Genomic DNA, 16,193 nt, shown 5'->3' on the forward strand with positions numbered 1-16,193 from the left:
ATCTGAGCTGACTGATAGAGGAGCTGTTGATTGGAATTACATAAAATGTAATCTCTAAGTAACAATGTGATAATGCACGTCGACTTGTTCCAGGGTTACAGCCTTCAGTGCCATGCTCTCTGAAGTCTAACAATTAAACTTCAGTCAGTGTTTTGCATGATTTGTCCTAGGTGACAGTGGGAACTGGATTGAGATTGCATATGGGACAAGTTCCGGAATGGTCCGTGTGATTGTGCAGCATCCCGAGACAGTGGGGTCTGGCCCACAGCTCTTTCAGACATTTAGTGTCCATCGCAGCCCAATCACAAAGATCAAACTCTCTGAGAAAAACCTCATCTCAGGTAGGAAACTTTTCAGCCTTCTCTTTCTTGCTGTTTCCAGAACCACGGGTCAGCAGTTACTCCCTTCCTGTAGTCCGGCCCATTCCTTACTTGTGCAGCACAGAAATAAACCCTTTGGTCCAACCCTACTGCCAGCCATAATCTCAAACTAAACTAGTCTCATTTGTCTGCATTTGGCCCATATCCCTCCAAACATTTCTTATTCATGTACCCAGACAAATGTATTTTAAACATTGTAATGGTACCCACATTTTCCACTCCCTCTGGAAATTCACTCTATGCACGAACCACTGTGCTTTTAAACAAAAAAGGTTGCCCCTCATGTCTTTTTGAAACTTTTTCCTCTCATCCTGAAAATATGCCTTCTAGTTATGAAATCCCCCATCCTAGGAAAAGACAGCTACAATTTGTCTTATCTATACCCCGTATGATTTTATAAACCTCCTTTTAAGGTCACTCTTTAACCCCCTATGTTCTAGTGGAAAGAGTCCCAACCTATCCAGCCTCTCCCCATAACTCAAACCCAACATTACCTGTAACATCCTTGTAAATCTGTTCTGAATCTTCTTCCTATAGCAGGGTGACCAGAACTGCACACAATACTCCAGAAGAGACCTCACCAGCATTCTGTACAAACATGTCCCAACCTCTATATTCAAAGGTCTGAGCACAGAAGGCAGCATGCTAAATATTCTTGACTACCCTTATTACATGTAACGCTAACTTCAAATAATTACTTATCTGAACCCCTAGGTCTGTCTGTTCTACAGTATGACCCAAGGCCCTACTTTTAATGGTATAAGTCCTGCCCTTGTTTGTTTTAGCAAAGTGCAATGCCTCACATTTATCCAAATTAAGGTCGCACCTGCCACTCGTCAGCTCATTGGCCCAATTGATCAAGATCGGTTTGTAATTGTAGATAACCTCCTTCACGGTTTACTATACCACTGATTTTGGTGTCATCCACAAACTTGCTAACCATACTTTCTATATTCTCATCCATATCATTTATATAACGACAGACAAAAGTGGACCCAGTAGCGATTCCTGTGGAATGCCACTGATCACAGGCCTCTCGTAAAATAAAAACAACCACCCTCGGACTCCACCCTCGGACTCCACCCTCGGACTCCACCCTCGGACTCCACCCTCGGACTCCACCCTCGGACTCCACCCTCGGACTCCACCCTCGGACTCCACCCTCGGACTCCACCCTCGGACTCCACCCTCGGACTCCACCCTCGGACTCCACCCTCGGACTCCACCCTCGGTCTCCACCCTCGGTCTCCTACTGTCAAGTTAGTTTTGTATCTAGTTAGCAAGCTCTCTCCGAATCCCATGTGATATGCGGGGCTAGTCCATGGATTATGCTCTTTCCCATCCCCAGTCTCCCCCCAACATATCAAATCCATGTGTCTGTTTTGGAGCTAGCATTAGGATGAGGTTAAAATTGTGAAGCCTCCTACAGATGAATAGTATGGGGCTTTTAAGGCACGTGATCAATTTGTCTGAAAAGCTGGAAGTGGTGAGGTATGTGTTTTTATTTAGTCTGTGCAGATAGTAACCATGTTCGGACGTGGACTGTGACCAGATTCCGTGGCATGATCTCCACACAGCCTGGCTCAACTCCACTGGCATCATTTAAAATCCTGTCCCTGGAAGATTTGGATGGTCACGGAGGATGTTCGGTGGGATTGGAAATCGGTAAGAGGCAGTAAGACTGTTATGGAAGTGTAGGGCTGAGTCCAGACCCTGCAAACTCTCCAGGTAACAGGTGAAACAGCAGTAAGGGTTTCTCTCTGATCTCCCAGAGTGTGTAACTTGCCCATGTCACCCGCACTCTAATTGCCCCTCCTGCTCCCCGACTCTCCCATCTGCTGTCGGTGTTTCTCAGATGCAGCTAGTGAAGGTAACTTGTTTTATCCCTCATTTGGTTTTCTCTCTAAACCAAACTAGCAGCCAGGACTCAGTCAGTATTGGTATTATTGGGATACTGTTGATGATGGATAATGAAGACCCCACCCAGAATATAATGTCCTTGCTACCTTTTTCAACATGGATGAGTTACTGGTCCATCATCTAAGGGAGGGCGGTATGTGGTAATCAGCAGGAGATTTCCTTGCTCATGTTTAACCTCCAGCCATGGGACTTCATGGGGTCTGGAGTCAATGCTGAGGACTCCCAGGGAAACACTCTCCTGACTGTATCCCACTGTGCTTCCATCTCTGCTGGGTCTTTCCTGCTGATGGGAAAGACCTATCCAGGGATGGTGATGGTGGTACAAAAACAAAATTACTTCAGATGCTGGAATTCTAAAATAAAAGAGAAAATGCTGGAAACACTCCGCAGGTCTGTCAGGTTCTGTGGAGAGAGAAATTGAGTAAAATGCTCAGCTCGCGATGACCGTACAGTGATGTAGGTTAGGATTAGTGTTATAGCCTCAGAGTACAACAGGATGTTGTTTCCAAAGTCTGAGGGGCAGCTCTCCCGATTCTCCCAGTTCTCAGATGTTGGGTACAATAACTTGTTAAAGTCAGGAGGGCAGAGCACGTGTGTTATTCCTGGTACCCCAGTTGATGCTGGGTGTTCTATCGAGTTTGATCCTTTTCCAACTTTTCTGCAGCAGTACAGTACTGGGAAAGGGCTTTCTGAACTATTTCTGAGGGCTGCCAAGAGCTAACTACATTGCTGGAAACACATGGAGTCAGACCATATCAGAATGACAGCCTTCCTTCACTGAAACCCAAATGCATTTTACAGAAAGCCTGACACTTCCTGATCATTATTGCGGTGAATAACTTCCTACTGTGTTGTAACGTGCTTTCTATTTTCCCCCACCTCCCCCACCACCACCCTCTCTGTTACAGGCCCATTTGGGGAACGAGATGATGAGCAGGTTTTTATCCAGAAAGTTGTTCCTGACACGAATCAACTCTTTGTGCGACTATCCTCAACAGGCAAGAGGTAAAGGAGCCCTCAAGAACCACAAAACTTGGCCAGACAAGCCCAGCTAATAGAGATAAACTGCAAAGTACTTTCCAGAACAGTGCAAACAGGTCAATTTTTAAGAAGTCTTTGAAAGAAAAAATTTGGGACCAGGCAGCTGCAGATACCTTGGAAGGATTTAAAACCAGGCAGCTTTCAACCGGCAAGAATTAAAGGAGGAGGTGACATTAGGGGAGAGGCATTGGGGCTGGAGGAGCTGACAGGGGAGAGGCATTGGGGTGGAGGAGCTGACAGTAGAGGAGAGGCATTGGGGCTGGAGGAGGTGACAGTAGGGGAGAGGCATTGGGGCTGGAGGAGGTGACAGTAGAGGAGAGGCATTGGGGCTGGAGGAGCTGACAGTAGGGGAGAGGCATTGGGGCTGGAGGAGCTGACAGTAGAGGAGAGGCATTGGGGCTGGAGGAGGTGACAGTAGAGGAGAGGCATTGGGGCTGGAGGAGCTGACAGTAGGGGAGAGGCATTGGGGTAGCGGAGGTGACAGTAGGGGAGAGGCATTGGGGCTGGAGGAGGTGACAGTAGGGGAGAGGCATTGGGGCTGGAGGAGGTGACAGTCGGGGAGAGGCATTGGGGTGGAGGAGGTGACAGTAGGGGAGAGGCATTGGGGTGGCGGAGGTGACAGGAAGGGTTGAGGTCATGAGATATTGGCAAACGTGACCAAGAATTTTAAAATCAAAATGCTATTTTTATCCATTGTGAGCTTGGAGGTGACAAGTGAAGAGGGAATTGGTGCAGGTTAAGAGACAGGAAGAGTTTTCAAGTTGCTTATGATTATGGCGTTGATTGTGTGAAAGTTACTAGATATGGCCTTGGGTGGAAGTGGGGTGTGGGTATGTTTGGGGGCAGTGGGAATCTGTAGCTGAGGCGTGTTTTGCAGGGGAAAAGGCTTGCAAATTCCTGCCTTGGGTGAGGAGCTGAAATCTGAGGGGGTGGAATTTGAGAGGTGAGAGAATTTCAACAGAGATGTTGCTGTTCAGGTTGCACATTAAAAAACGGTCCCTTACTATTGGACATAAAATGGTACAATGTGACCTTTTGAGGAAGAGCCAGAGAGTTTACCCAGAAGTCCTGGTCAGTCACCAGCACAGACTAGTCATCATCATACTGCTGTTTGTGGGATCTTGCTGTGCATGAATCTAATGCAGTGTCTTTCATGACAGCAGTGCTGATGCTGCAGAAGGGGTTCCATGGGAGCAGGTCAGAGGCACTGGGACAGCATGACAAACTCAGTAGAGGAGTAAGGGAGAAGCAGATTTAACCACTTGTGGGCCAATCACTGAACACCAAAGTGAAGTCATGGCCAGTTGGGGATGTATCTCCTAGTTCAATTCTGGGAGCCTCCAGCTGATCATGTTATCCTGATGACTGACTGATCAATTGGGTGAGATTGAGGATCAAATAGAAATGTCAGAAGTTAATATGTGAGAAATCCTTCAAGAAACCACAAGCTCATTACTTCTTTGTCTATGTCTCTTCTTCCTCCTCCTACTCCCTCACCTCACCTTCCCCTCCCATCCTGCCCTTCTTCGTCGCACTCCCTTCCCTTGCTCCCAACTTCCACTTCCCCATGTCCTCTCTCACTGTCCCCATTCTCGTTGTGCCCCACCCCGGAGTCTGGGTTATCTTCCCCACAGGATCTGTGAGATTTCCTCCGTGGATGGCACCGCAATCACTGCATTTACTGTACACGAATGTGAGGGTTCAAGCCGCATCAGCTCTCGTGCCCGTCGCTACCTCTTCACCGGACACACTGATGGCAGCATCCAGATGTGGGATCTTACCACTGCGATGGAGACATCTGGCAAGGCAGCCAAGAGAGGTCTGTGGGCAGTTGGGGACATGAGGGAATGGGGTTCAGAGTCATCATGCAGACATATAAATTAGAAGCAAGACTAAGCTGCTCATCCCCTTCACCCTGCTACGCCATCCGATGAGATCATGGCCGATCTGATTACTTCATGTCAGAGTCTGCCCCAGTGACCTTTCACCACCTTTGCTTAACAAGAACCTTTACCTCTGTGTTAAAAATATCCAAGGACTCTGCTTCTACCAGCTTTTTATGTACAGAGTTCCAAAGTCTTATAACTCTGTGAGAAAAAAACATTTTATTCATATCAGTTTTAAATAGTGACCTCTCGTTCTAAATTTACCCACAGGAGGAAACCACCACCTCCAAATTCCATTCCTGCCCAAGACTCCTCGGGATCTTTTTAATGTTTGTCAAGTCCCCTCTTAATCTTTTAAGCAACAGTGGATACAAGACGAGCCTGTCCAACCTTTCCTCATCAGATTATCTGCTTATAATACGTAGGAGCAGAAATGGGCCATTCAGCCTATCGAATCTGCTCTCCCATTCAGTGAGGTCATGGCCAATCTGATCATCCTTAATTTCCTTCCTGAATTAAAAAAAACGGTATCACTCAGCTTTGAAAATACCTGATGACCCAGATCTGCCAGCCCCCTGCTTTAAAGGATTCCTTTGATTCACAGACGTTCCTTTTCATCTTTGGCTTCAATGACTGACCGTTCATTCTGAAGTGATGTCCTCTGGTTCTAGACTTTTCTACAAGGGAAAGCAACCTTTCTGCCTCTCCCCTGTTGAAATCTTTAAGAATCTTTGTCTGTTTCAATAAGGTCATTTCTCATTCTTCTAATTCTATTCTAGACATTAATCTGATAAACCTTCTCTGACTGCCTCCAATACATTTACATCCTTTCTTAAGTAAATTTGCCTGTACTCTGTGCTCCAGACATGGTCCCTCTAATGTCCTACATAACTGATGCATTCCCTCCCTATTTTTGCATTCAATTCTGCTCACAATAAATGCTAATATTCTATTAGCTATCCTGATTGCTTACAATTCACGCACGAGGAGACCCAGATCTCTGGTCTTAGAGCTCTGAATCTCTCTATTTAGAAACAGCTCTTTACTCTTCCTACTAAAATGGGCAGCTTCACACTTTTGCCCACATTTTACCAGATCTTTGTCCCCTCACTTAATCTATCTAATCCTTTGTAACTTTATTCTGTCCTCTTCACAGCTTACTTTCCTGTCTATCAATGTGTGATCACACTCAACAACCAAACACCAGAAACTGACCACTCCATCCCAATCCCTGGCTAGTCCTGTTCTCCACCTCTAGGGTGGGACTTTGGTTTGAAATGGCAGGTGGGCCTTGAGAGGGCAGGGAACAGGAGATATGGGTGAAGGGTGGCAGGGTTACTAACTGTTTCTGGTCCAGTCATTGCTCTGTTGGGTGGTTAAAATTTGCCTGAATGTGATGAACTGAGGCTGGTTTAACGCTGTTCATTGGTTGACACTTGGCTCACATGGGAAATTCATGAATTGAGGCAAAGTGGATGGGGAAGGAGAAAGCACGTCCTCATTCAATGTTGTTTCTCTTTTTGTTAGACTCTGGCGGTCCCACAGAACAGGAGCTCCTGCGACACCTGGAGCAATGTGACATTGCGTTGTCCCGAACACCAGATATGAGTCCTGCAGAATCATGGGCTCATCCTATCATGTTGCGGGCCGCCTCATCCAGGTAATTCAATGAAAGAAAAAGAAATTTAAGGTGCAGAAAGATACAAAGTGTTTGAGACTGGGATTTGAATATCAATTAGAGATAAATAAACTGCTGTCCTGCAGTAACATTTAAGCACCTTTGCTCATCACCGGTGCAGGTGAACATTCCATGGCTGACCTGGCAATGCCTGTGGGTACTTTGTTCCTGGGCACAAGCATTCGTGGGGACCAAGGCATAGGCACAACCCCAGCCCTGTCCCTAGAAGCAAAGTGGATAGCTTGTGGCTCCCATGTAGTTTGGGGAATGAGTCTTCTCTTGATATATCAGCTCTATGCACTGACCAGAATCCACCCTTCTAAGCCTCCCACTCTGGTCTACACAAGGGGCGTTTGAGGTATCTACTGTGTATAGGTTAAGGGGGTCCCACCTGGGAATGGCAACAAACAACGTATCTACTGACTGGGTAACATACAGTCCAATTACCATGCCAATGCACATGAGCCTTATAAAACAAAGTGTCCTCTAGGCTGAATGCTGCAATGGCGGCTTGTGCTGTAGACTGAGTACAGTACTCAGGCTGTTTGAGGGGACCATCATTAATAGTCACTTAAATGGACCCAGCTGTTTTGTCTTTGGATCTTGACTGCAGTCGGCGTTCGCAGGAGCACTTGGTGCGGTCCTCTCCACCATGTCTGAGCTTGGGATGGTCCCAGTTTTTGATCAGCACAAACTCTCTTGTCTGCAGGTTGGGAAGTTCATTTGGGTCGTTCAAGTCCTGGTTCACTGTTTGTGGTTGTGATCCGAAGGCGTTCCTGCCGGTTTGTGAGTGAAGGCACTTTTAGAGATAAATTTGTTGCCAAAAGTATGCCTGCAATTCCTCTCCCATAATATTAAGGTCAGGTGGGTGGGTTTGTGTCTACATCCCAAGGGGTCCTATTGGGTCGGCTGTAGACTATCTCAGCTGCTGACAACTCAGTAGTTGAGTGTGGGTAATCCTGATGTGATACAGGGCCAAAAGCAAGACCTTCAAGCAGTTCAGAAGATCGTATGAGGAAAGACTGAGACACTTGGGGCTGTTTTCATTAGAGAAAAGAAGGTTTAGGGGTGACTTGATTGAGGTGTACAAGATGATTAGGGGGTTAGATAGGGTTGACAGTGTGAACTTTTTCCCACGTATGGAGTCGGGTATTACAAGGGGGCATAGCTTTAAATTAAGGGGGGGTAGATATAGGACTGAAGTTAGGGGTAGGTTCTTCACTCAGCGAGTCGTAAGTTCATGGAATGCCCTGCCAGTAGCAGTGGTGGACTCTCCCTCTTTATGGGCATTTAAGCGGGCATTGGATAGGTATATGGAGGATAGTGGGTTAGTATAGGTTAGGTGGGCTTGGATCGGCGCAACATCGAGGGCCAAAGGGCCTGTACTGCGCTGTATTCTTCTATGTTCTATGTTCAGGCTTGTTTCACATGTCAGCTTGGTCGATTTGGTTTTAAGGGTCGTGTTTGCCCTCTCCACTATGCCTGATGCCTGGGGGTGGTAGGTGCAATAGAATTGCTGTTGGATATGAAGTGCTTCACACAGCTCTGTGTTAACTTTCCCTATTAAGTAGGGATCATTGTCTAAACTAAGCTGTCGGGCCACTCCAAACCTCGGTATGATCTCTGTTAGGAGTAATCGTACCACTGCTGAGGCCGTGTTATTAGTAGTGAGAAAAGCCTCAATCCATCTACTAAATACGCCAATAACCACAAGGCAATATGTATAGCAGTGTACGCATGATAGTTCAATACGATCAAGCTGAATACAGTCAATTGGACCAGCTGGCAAGGGAGTTTTTCCTATTACACACCACCCCCCTTGACCTGAATTATTTTGCTGATATATCAAACATGGTCTGACGTGCTTTTTGAACTGCCTTGGTCACCAGGCCACCAGGTACGCAACATGATACTATCTCTCTCCCCCCTTGCTAGGGTCTGTGTCAGTGTGAAGGCAATCAATGAGCTTTGGTAACAAGGTATACGTACTTGACCAAATGGAGTGATCGTGAGGCCTCTTGGCATAGAGTGTGAGCACCTATGCGTCTTCTATATCTGCTTTACTGAATCAGGGGCGTCCTCCTGTAAATGCTGTACCTTGAGTTTTTGAGGCTGGTTTTCGGTTGGATGCCTGCCGGTTAATAGTGGAGACGATTGAAGCGCGAGCCCTTGCTGCAACCTTGGTGGCTCGGTCACATCTGGCTTTGCCGTGGCTGACATCTGTATGGTCCATGACATGGGCAGCACATTTGGTTGTGGCCAATTGCTTCGGGAGGAGGATGGCCTTAAGGAGCTTTTGGACCTACAGTGTTTTGTGAATAGGGGTGCCTGAGGAGGTCAGGAATTCTCAGTGGGGCCAAAGTCTGTGTAGAGATTCACTGTTTTCCCTGTGACCAAGATACAGGCTTGTATTAGCTGCTTCCAATGTGTCTGTGAGGCTTACGATTGTATATCCTGAAAGGCACTTCTGGGGTGATATTGATGAGCTACCATCCACAAAGAGAGTTAAATCCGATGTGGGCAATGGAGCATCTGAGAGGTCTGCTCTGGGGTTGTCAAGAAGTGGTTGTGCAAAAGGCAGTCATGGGGAGGATGGGGAAGCTCCTCTGGAGGGACACTGAGGAAAGTCGCCCGGTTAATGGTCAAGCAGTGGGAGAAGATCAGAAGGGGGTTGTTAGGAAGGGCTAGCTCGTAACAGCCAGGTTGAGCCTGTGTAAGGTGTTGGGCCTGGTGGGAAGACAGGAGGGCTGCAATCATATGTGACAAATAGACAGTCAAGGGTTTCTGGAGGAGTATAATGGTCGTGGCTGTCACAAGGAAGTAGATAGCCAGCAGAATTTGTGAGCAAGACAAAAGGTCCATGATGACAGAGTCAAGGCGAGTTGAGTAAAAGGCCACTGGTCACTTGTGATCTCCGTGGGTCTGGGTTAAAACAGCAGTTGTGCAGTCTTCTGGCATACATTGGAGCCACTGTTGGCAGCAGTTAACCAAGCCTAAAAAGGAATGCATCTGCTTAGCGCTCCTGGGTGGAAGGGTTTGTCAGGATGGGTGTGATGTGGTCCAGGGTCAACTGCCATTCTGAAGCACTGAGCAATTTCCCCTGGAATGTAACTTGTTGCTGGGTGCGCTGAACCTTGTTGGATAGTATATCCAAGAGTGGAGGGTATTTAGAAGATGGTTGGTATCAGCAATGTTAGCAGATTCCGAGGGGCTAGCTAGGAGTAGGTCGTCCTACTCAGAACTCAGAGTTGCCGGTGCAATACCTGGGAGAACAGAGTGAGCGAGTGGACAAATCCTTTGGGGAGGTGTGTCCAAGTGTACTGCTAACCCTTAAAGGTGAAAGCAAACAAATACGGAGCCTCCATTGCCAGGTGGAGAGCAAAGAAAACATGCTATAGGTCAACTATGGTGAAAACACAGGCGCTGGCAGGGATAGTGCTTAGAATGGTTGCAAAGTTTGGCACAACCGGGTGTAATGGCTGTACTATTCTATTAATCTATTGGAGATCCTGTACTAACCTCTGCTCTAGTGTCTTGCCTATGGGACAGGTAGAATAGGGGTATTACAGGGTGATTGGCAGGGAACTAGGATTCCTTGTTGGAGGAACAAGTGTATTAAAATTGGCATCCTTTCCTTTCTATAGCTTCTGGTCTTAGGGGGTATTGAGGTATCAAAGGCAGTTCTGCTCCTGTTGTAATTTGGACCTCGATGGGATCCACAGGAGTGCACCCTACTTCATGCATAGAGGCCAACCCAAGGTCAGGAAAGGGTTCTTCTGAGGGGTTGTGTCAGGGCTGATAGTGGCGAAGTAAATCTTGCAACAGTGAAAGGGCTCGAGTAATAAGTTAACTTCTCATTGGTCAGCAGTTGGGTCTGGTGGGTGATATCAGGGTCTGACTGTTGCTGTGCTTAAAATCCCAGGGCCTTCACTCTGTATCCCTCATTCACAGACAAGGTAATGTGGGGGGGAACCAACCCAGGTTGGCTGCAGAGGTGGACAGGAACGTCTACCAAGTGGGCGGATCCCTGGTCACTTTCAATGTGTCCCATTACAGTAACAGTGACAGTGGACTCTAGGAAGAGGGCTGCCAGCTCAGTGGAGGCTCTAGTGGGCTCATTACAAAGGGTTACGTGGGAATCGGGGACTTGTAGAGGAGGCGTAGAATCCTTTGGCTATAATTCAACAGCCCACCATTCTCATCAAGACAGAGAAACTCGACCTGAAAGGCACACCACAAATCCCTCCCTGCCAGGTTAATGCCTAAATTAGGGGTTTGAGCAAATCGGACAGTACAGCCATGAGTGGTTCTGTTAAGGGATACTGCCTTTCCGGCCCAGTTAGACCACTTGGGTGTATAGAGGTGGGTGAGATCCCAAACCCGTGTTGGCGCACACAGGTCTCTAGTGTTGAGGCAGTGGTGCCGGTATCAATCATGAAGAGGATTTCTTTACCTTCGACCTTCAGGCACACTATCGGTTCATCCTCTGGGTCTTTAGTCAGGGCAAGGTAAAGCAGAAGGAAGGTTAATCAGACTGGGAAGGTGTCTCCAGTGTAGTAAACTTGCCCCCTGCTGGGAGCTCCATATCGTGGGTGCAACAGTGGGCAGTCTCGCTGCCAATGACCATCTGCACCACAGTGAAAACAGGTCTGCATTGGCTGTGCCATTGTGCATGGGCATGGACCATCATGGGGTCAAGGGTGACTGTAATCGATTCAAAGATGCATTGCGGCTACTCGGTTGTGTGGCATATGCATGGTCATTTCCATCGATCCACCCCTGGGGTCAATGCTGAGGTTCCATCGGATGGTTCCTGAGGGCATCGGGGCCTGTAAAGGAACACTGGGGGGTTGGGCGGGGGGGGGGGGGGTGCTACTGTATCATTTCATGCTTGACCGTAGCCTGTTTAGGACCATGGCCAGATAACACCCATCCACAAATGAGAAGAGGGCTCACATATTACTGGCAATCAATATTGTTGGTTCTAATGGCAGTAGCTATCCCCTCTGGAATACATTGTAATAGTAGGGTATTAAACTGGGGCGAGGGATTTCCTGCATTATAAGCGGTGGCCCCTGCATAGGTGGAGTATGTAGAACAAAACCGATCCCAAAAATCTGAATTGGCCTCCTCCTGCTTTGGGCAGCACTGCAAGGCTCTAGTTTACATCTACCGGTTGTTGTAGGGTTCTCTGGAGAGCCCACCCCTAATTGCCTGGATTTGTTTCCCAGCTGGGGAATGGCTCTGGAAAAGGCCTCCCAATCATTGTAACCCCCTAACTGGGTTTTCCACCTAGAACCCTCGCTTGGGGTCAAAGCCATGCAGCACAGACTGAAGAGTTCCTGAGGTGTGGCTTGATCCATTTGAATTTTTGAATTGTGCCTGTAACATAATCAGCGAAATCCTCTGGAATTGACTTTCAGTTAGGGGTGTGGGACATGATCGAGCACATCTCTTGGGGTTTCCAGGGGGTGTAAACCTGTATAGTGGCCACTCCCGCTGCGTCAGGGTTTGGGTTAGGGACTGTCGAGGTAGGGAACTGTCTCTGTTTGTGGGTGACGTAGCCGTTTCTGTTTTGGTTAGATGGGCTGGGGTTAGCTGATTCATTTGCTACCTCTCTGGGCCATTCCATGGTCTCAGGGTCGTAATAGTGGAGCCCGTCATGCTCGCTGCCATTGTCTGGGTTGGAGTTATAGGATGTGGTGCCCTGTTCTCTGCACTTCTCAAAAGGGCCTGTCTCTTCGTCTTTCTTAGTGTTTGATTGCATCCTGAAAGCGACTGGGTCAGCGAAGCTTTAAGGAGTCTCGAACTGGTCAGGACATCCCTGTGGCTGAGGGATAGAGCGTGGGGGATGTGAAGGGTACAGTAGGGGTGGTGGGTGTGGGCTGGCACATTTGCGGTTGGGGTGTCATGACGTAAGCAGGAGTACTAGGGTGTAATGGCTGAATGGTGGGGGTGGGGGGGTTGGAGGGTGGGAATTGCCAATCCTCCTCCGGCTCATCAGTGTCACCAATTTGGAAAAATATCAGCACACCACACACGTCCAGAAGTACCTCCGTTTTGCTGTCGGCCGGTAGCTGGGTTTGGCGCTTTAATCCTGGTTCATTGGTCTGTCTAGTGCCTCTTAACTTTTCTTGGCTTCTCTTATTTAGATCATTTGTCCTCGCACTGGCTCTTCAACACTGCCCAAGGCTTACGGTTACCCTTGTTATCACATAACTTAATCGCTTTCTGGCGTGCGTTTTTATCCCAGCTGCTCTGCTGAGATTTGTCTTTCAATTCGTCAGCAGTTATTAAACTTTTCCACTGAGTGCCTGCATTGTGCTTGTAGTTTGCCTCATTGGCCTTTAAACATTTCTCTATGTCCCACGTCCCTCCTAGTGGCCAGATTTCATTGCCCAATTTCTTATTTAAACATCCTGACAGAGGCCTGAGTCATTTCTGGTTCTGGGGGTCATCCTGGCATAATCAATACAAAGAGGTTCCTGTCCCTGACTTATCTAACGTTTGCCCCATAGTTATATTTTCTCTTTCTCTAACTGACTTCTATGGAACTTCTGGCAGTCTCCGTACCCGCTTCACGTTCCTGACCTTTGCGTGGGGGATTTCCCCTCTTAAGGCAAGGTGCTGAGACAGCCACAATGAAGCTGCTTTACCTGGTGTACTGCATCCCAGGCTCTGAACTTGCTATTGAGGGATTCTAGCCTCTGAATTCCAGGGTGGGGGGGGGGGGGCTCCAACCTCTCTGCTTCCTAGGGGTCTCTAACCCTGATTTAAAAACCTTTTCTGTACAAAGCGACTTGTTGGTGTGCAATTACCTCAAAGATTCCGTCACCATTGAGTCCCAGGAGACGAGAGGTCGACTGAGTTTTAAGTTTAGAGCGAGAGATCAAGGTGGATGTTACCTTATGGGCCCATCCATCTCACTCCACCTACACGTAGGTGATAGCTTATTCAGTCTGCCTGGAAACTCCGTATGTTGGAGTCCCACCGCTGCACCATATATTAGGTTATTTTCCTGATGTTTCCAACAAGAGATGCAATTTGCACGCACCAACTTCTGCAAACAGTTAATTTATTAAAGCTTGTACAAGCTAGTTGACCCCTCTGACACTCTTCGCTGGTCATGCGAAGTTGAGTAAAAATGAGGCCCCCGGACAAAGAAAACACATCCTCTTTTATACAGGTCAGTTGGTAATGCTCATAGATACCCTGGCCACTCCCCCACCCCAATAACCATGTTACCCCAGGTACAATGGTAGTACGAGGTCATCCTCGGAGAAAATGTAAATGTAAATGTTCCTAATCCTAGAGAAACGTTATGCAAATGATTTCCTGACTCTGTGATTCCCCAAGACAATATCAGTGTGATATGTCCTAGCTTCGGGGCAGCCCTGCAAATGGGTTCTAGCTCTGCTACTTTCCCAGACAATGTAGTTGTGATAGGCTTCAGTATCGGGGATGATCACGCAACTGAACCTGATTGGCTGGGGGATGGCTATGTAAGTATTTCTGAACGGAAGGGCTGAATGAGAGTTTAATTTGATAATAGTAGGGAAGTAGTGGTAAACGACTGACTCAATGGAGTCGGAGTCATCCACATTCCTGCATGCATGTCGTCTCTACCCACTTCCAGAATGTTCAGTTTCTGGAGGAAGACAGTACAGTTGAACCCTTTAATATTACATTAATGTCCAGGGAGATAGTCCAATTTAATCTTTCAACTTTATACTATTGGGAACAAACTGTAACAGGAAAAATGCAGCAGGAAGTGAGGGTATTATCATAAGGACGTGATCTCCAAGAGACATGGTGGTGTTTAGTTGGGATAGCATCATGGTGCTTTGTGTTCAAGTGGAAATTGTTTTGTTGCAATTCTTTCCTTTTTCTGTTGAAACAGCCAGTTTCAGATTGTTGATGGATTCCGTGAAAAGTTGTTGCGGAATGGCACTGGTAGCATTCGGAGAGACAGCCCCATGATGCTTAGACTGCAGGAGCGGTTTTCCAGTGTGTGCAGTCTGCAATCATCTGTTTCCAGCCGGACCTCATTGGATAAAGGTGATGTTCCCAGTGGGAGCCCCAGGCAAGTGAGATTACGCAGCTCCTCCATCCGAGCGGACGGTCCAAGCAATGAAAATGCCATTGCAGAAGGGGATGGCAGGGCAGGGCAAAGAGGAAGCTTTGTTGAGCGATGCCAAGAGTTAGCACGTTGCAATGAATTCCATGGATCCATGGATCTCCGTCGTTTTAGCCATGAGTCTGATAGATTATTGAACAGGAATAGAACTCCAGGTCAGTCTGATTCTGTACAGGGGCTAAAAGCTACGTCACCCAGTCCAACAGTATCCATTAGAACTGTCCCTTCCAATGTGCCATCGGCAAGTCCCTCTGTAGAGTCTCGGTTGTCAGTAACCAGTCCCCTCAGTCCAGCCATGGAGTCAGCAACTGCCAACAGACCCCGAATGAATGAGACCTCATTTTGATTATCACTCATCGTCCAGTGATGCTTCACTGAAACCCAAACAATGCACTTGGTGAGCTCCTTTCATACATTTGCATGAGGTTTTGCAGCTTGACTAGTTCACAGTAGCCAGTTCATCAGATATCTTCAAGCTATCTTTGTTGCACATTCTGACTTCTAACTGGCTCCTCCAATTGCAAATCCTGTTCTGAATCAGTAGAAACATCACCCAACCCAAATCAACTGTTTTTCCCTGTTTTGGGAAGCGAGATTCCGGCTCAAAAGCTGATCCCAGCTAATCCATGTGTTCTGCTTTTAATGAACATCGAGAGTTTCTGATGCCCAGAATCTGGTGTTATCCTCCGTTCATGTTCAAACTTCCACCTGTGGAAGACTCTTGCTGTTTAGCAGTTCACATTTTGGAAAAACTGAAATGTTAGCTCTTAAAGGATTAAAACCTGTTAGTCCTGGACAAGAGATTTGATCAGACAGCTTATGAGTCATTATATTGGTAAAGTTTTTAATGTTTGCAAATCAGATTTTGAATGAAATAAACAGTTGAAGCATTTCTTAAGTTTCTTCAACTTCTGTTGGTGCTATTTACAATATTTATTGGTGTTGGAACTGCAGAAGTGTCTTTCACCAATGGACAGATCTCTTCCATTTACTCTCACTGTTGAATGGCTATGTATAGAGTAAACTTGATGCACTGTGACATTTCCTATGATGGTGGGAGGTGTTTTGATGTTATGGACAGAGGTTGACAGTTGACATTAAATTCAAGTGAAGAACATCATTTATCCACAACATCGCAAAACAGCCCATAT

At 47.1% G+C, this 16,193-nt stretch overlaps 1 protein-coding gene across 1 annotated transcript in view; it reads left to right on the forward strand.

Moving 5' to 3' along the window:
- The window catches only part of shkbp1 (SH3KBP1 binding protein 1), a 42,609-nt gene extending 26,675 nt beyond the window's left edge, over nt 1–15,934 (forward strand). Inside the window, exons 13-18 of the mRNA XM_043684061.2 lie at nt 171–341; nt 1,890–2,045; nt 3,209–3,305; nt 4,976–5,160; nt 6,755–6,887; nt 14,806–15,934. Of these exons, the coding sequence (XP_043539996.2) occupies nt 171–341; nt 1,890–2,045; nt 3,209–3,305; nt 4,976–5,160; nt 6,755–6,887; nt 14,806–15,388 (1,325 nt within the window). The 3' untranslated portion in view covers nt 15,389–15,934. The remainder of the gene's footprint in view (nt 1–170; nt 342–1,889; nt 2,046–3,208; nt 3,306–4,975; nt 5,161–6,754; nt 6,888–14,805) is intronic.
- The last annotated feature ends 259 nt before the right edge of the window (nt 15,935–16,193 follow it).

Source organism: Chiloscyllium plagiosum, unplaced genomic scaffold (genome assembly GCF_037043375.1).
Source record: "Chiloscyllium plagiosum isolate Xiang-an unplaced genomic scaffold, Cpla_swu_hap1 HiC_scaffold_47, whole genome shotgun sequence".
NCBI classification, from domain to species: Eukaryota; Metazoa; Chordata; class Chondrichthyes; order Orectolobiformes; family Hemiscylliidae; genus Chiloscyllium; species Chiloscyllium plagiosum.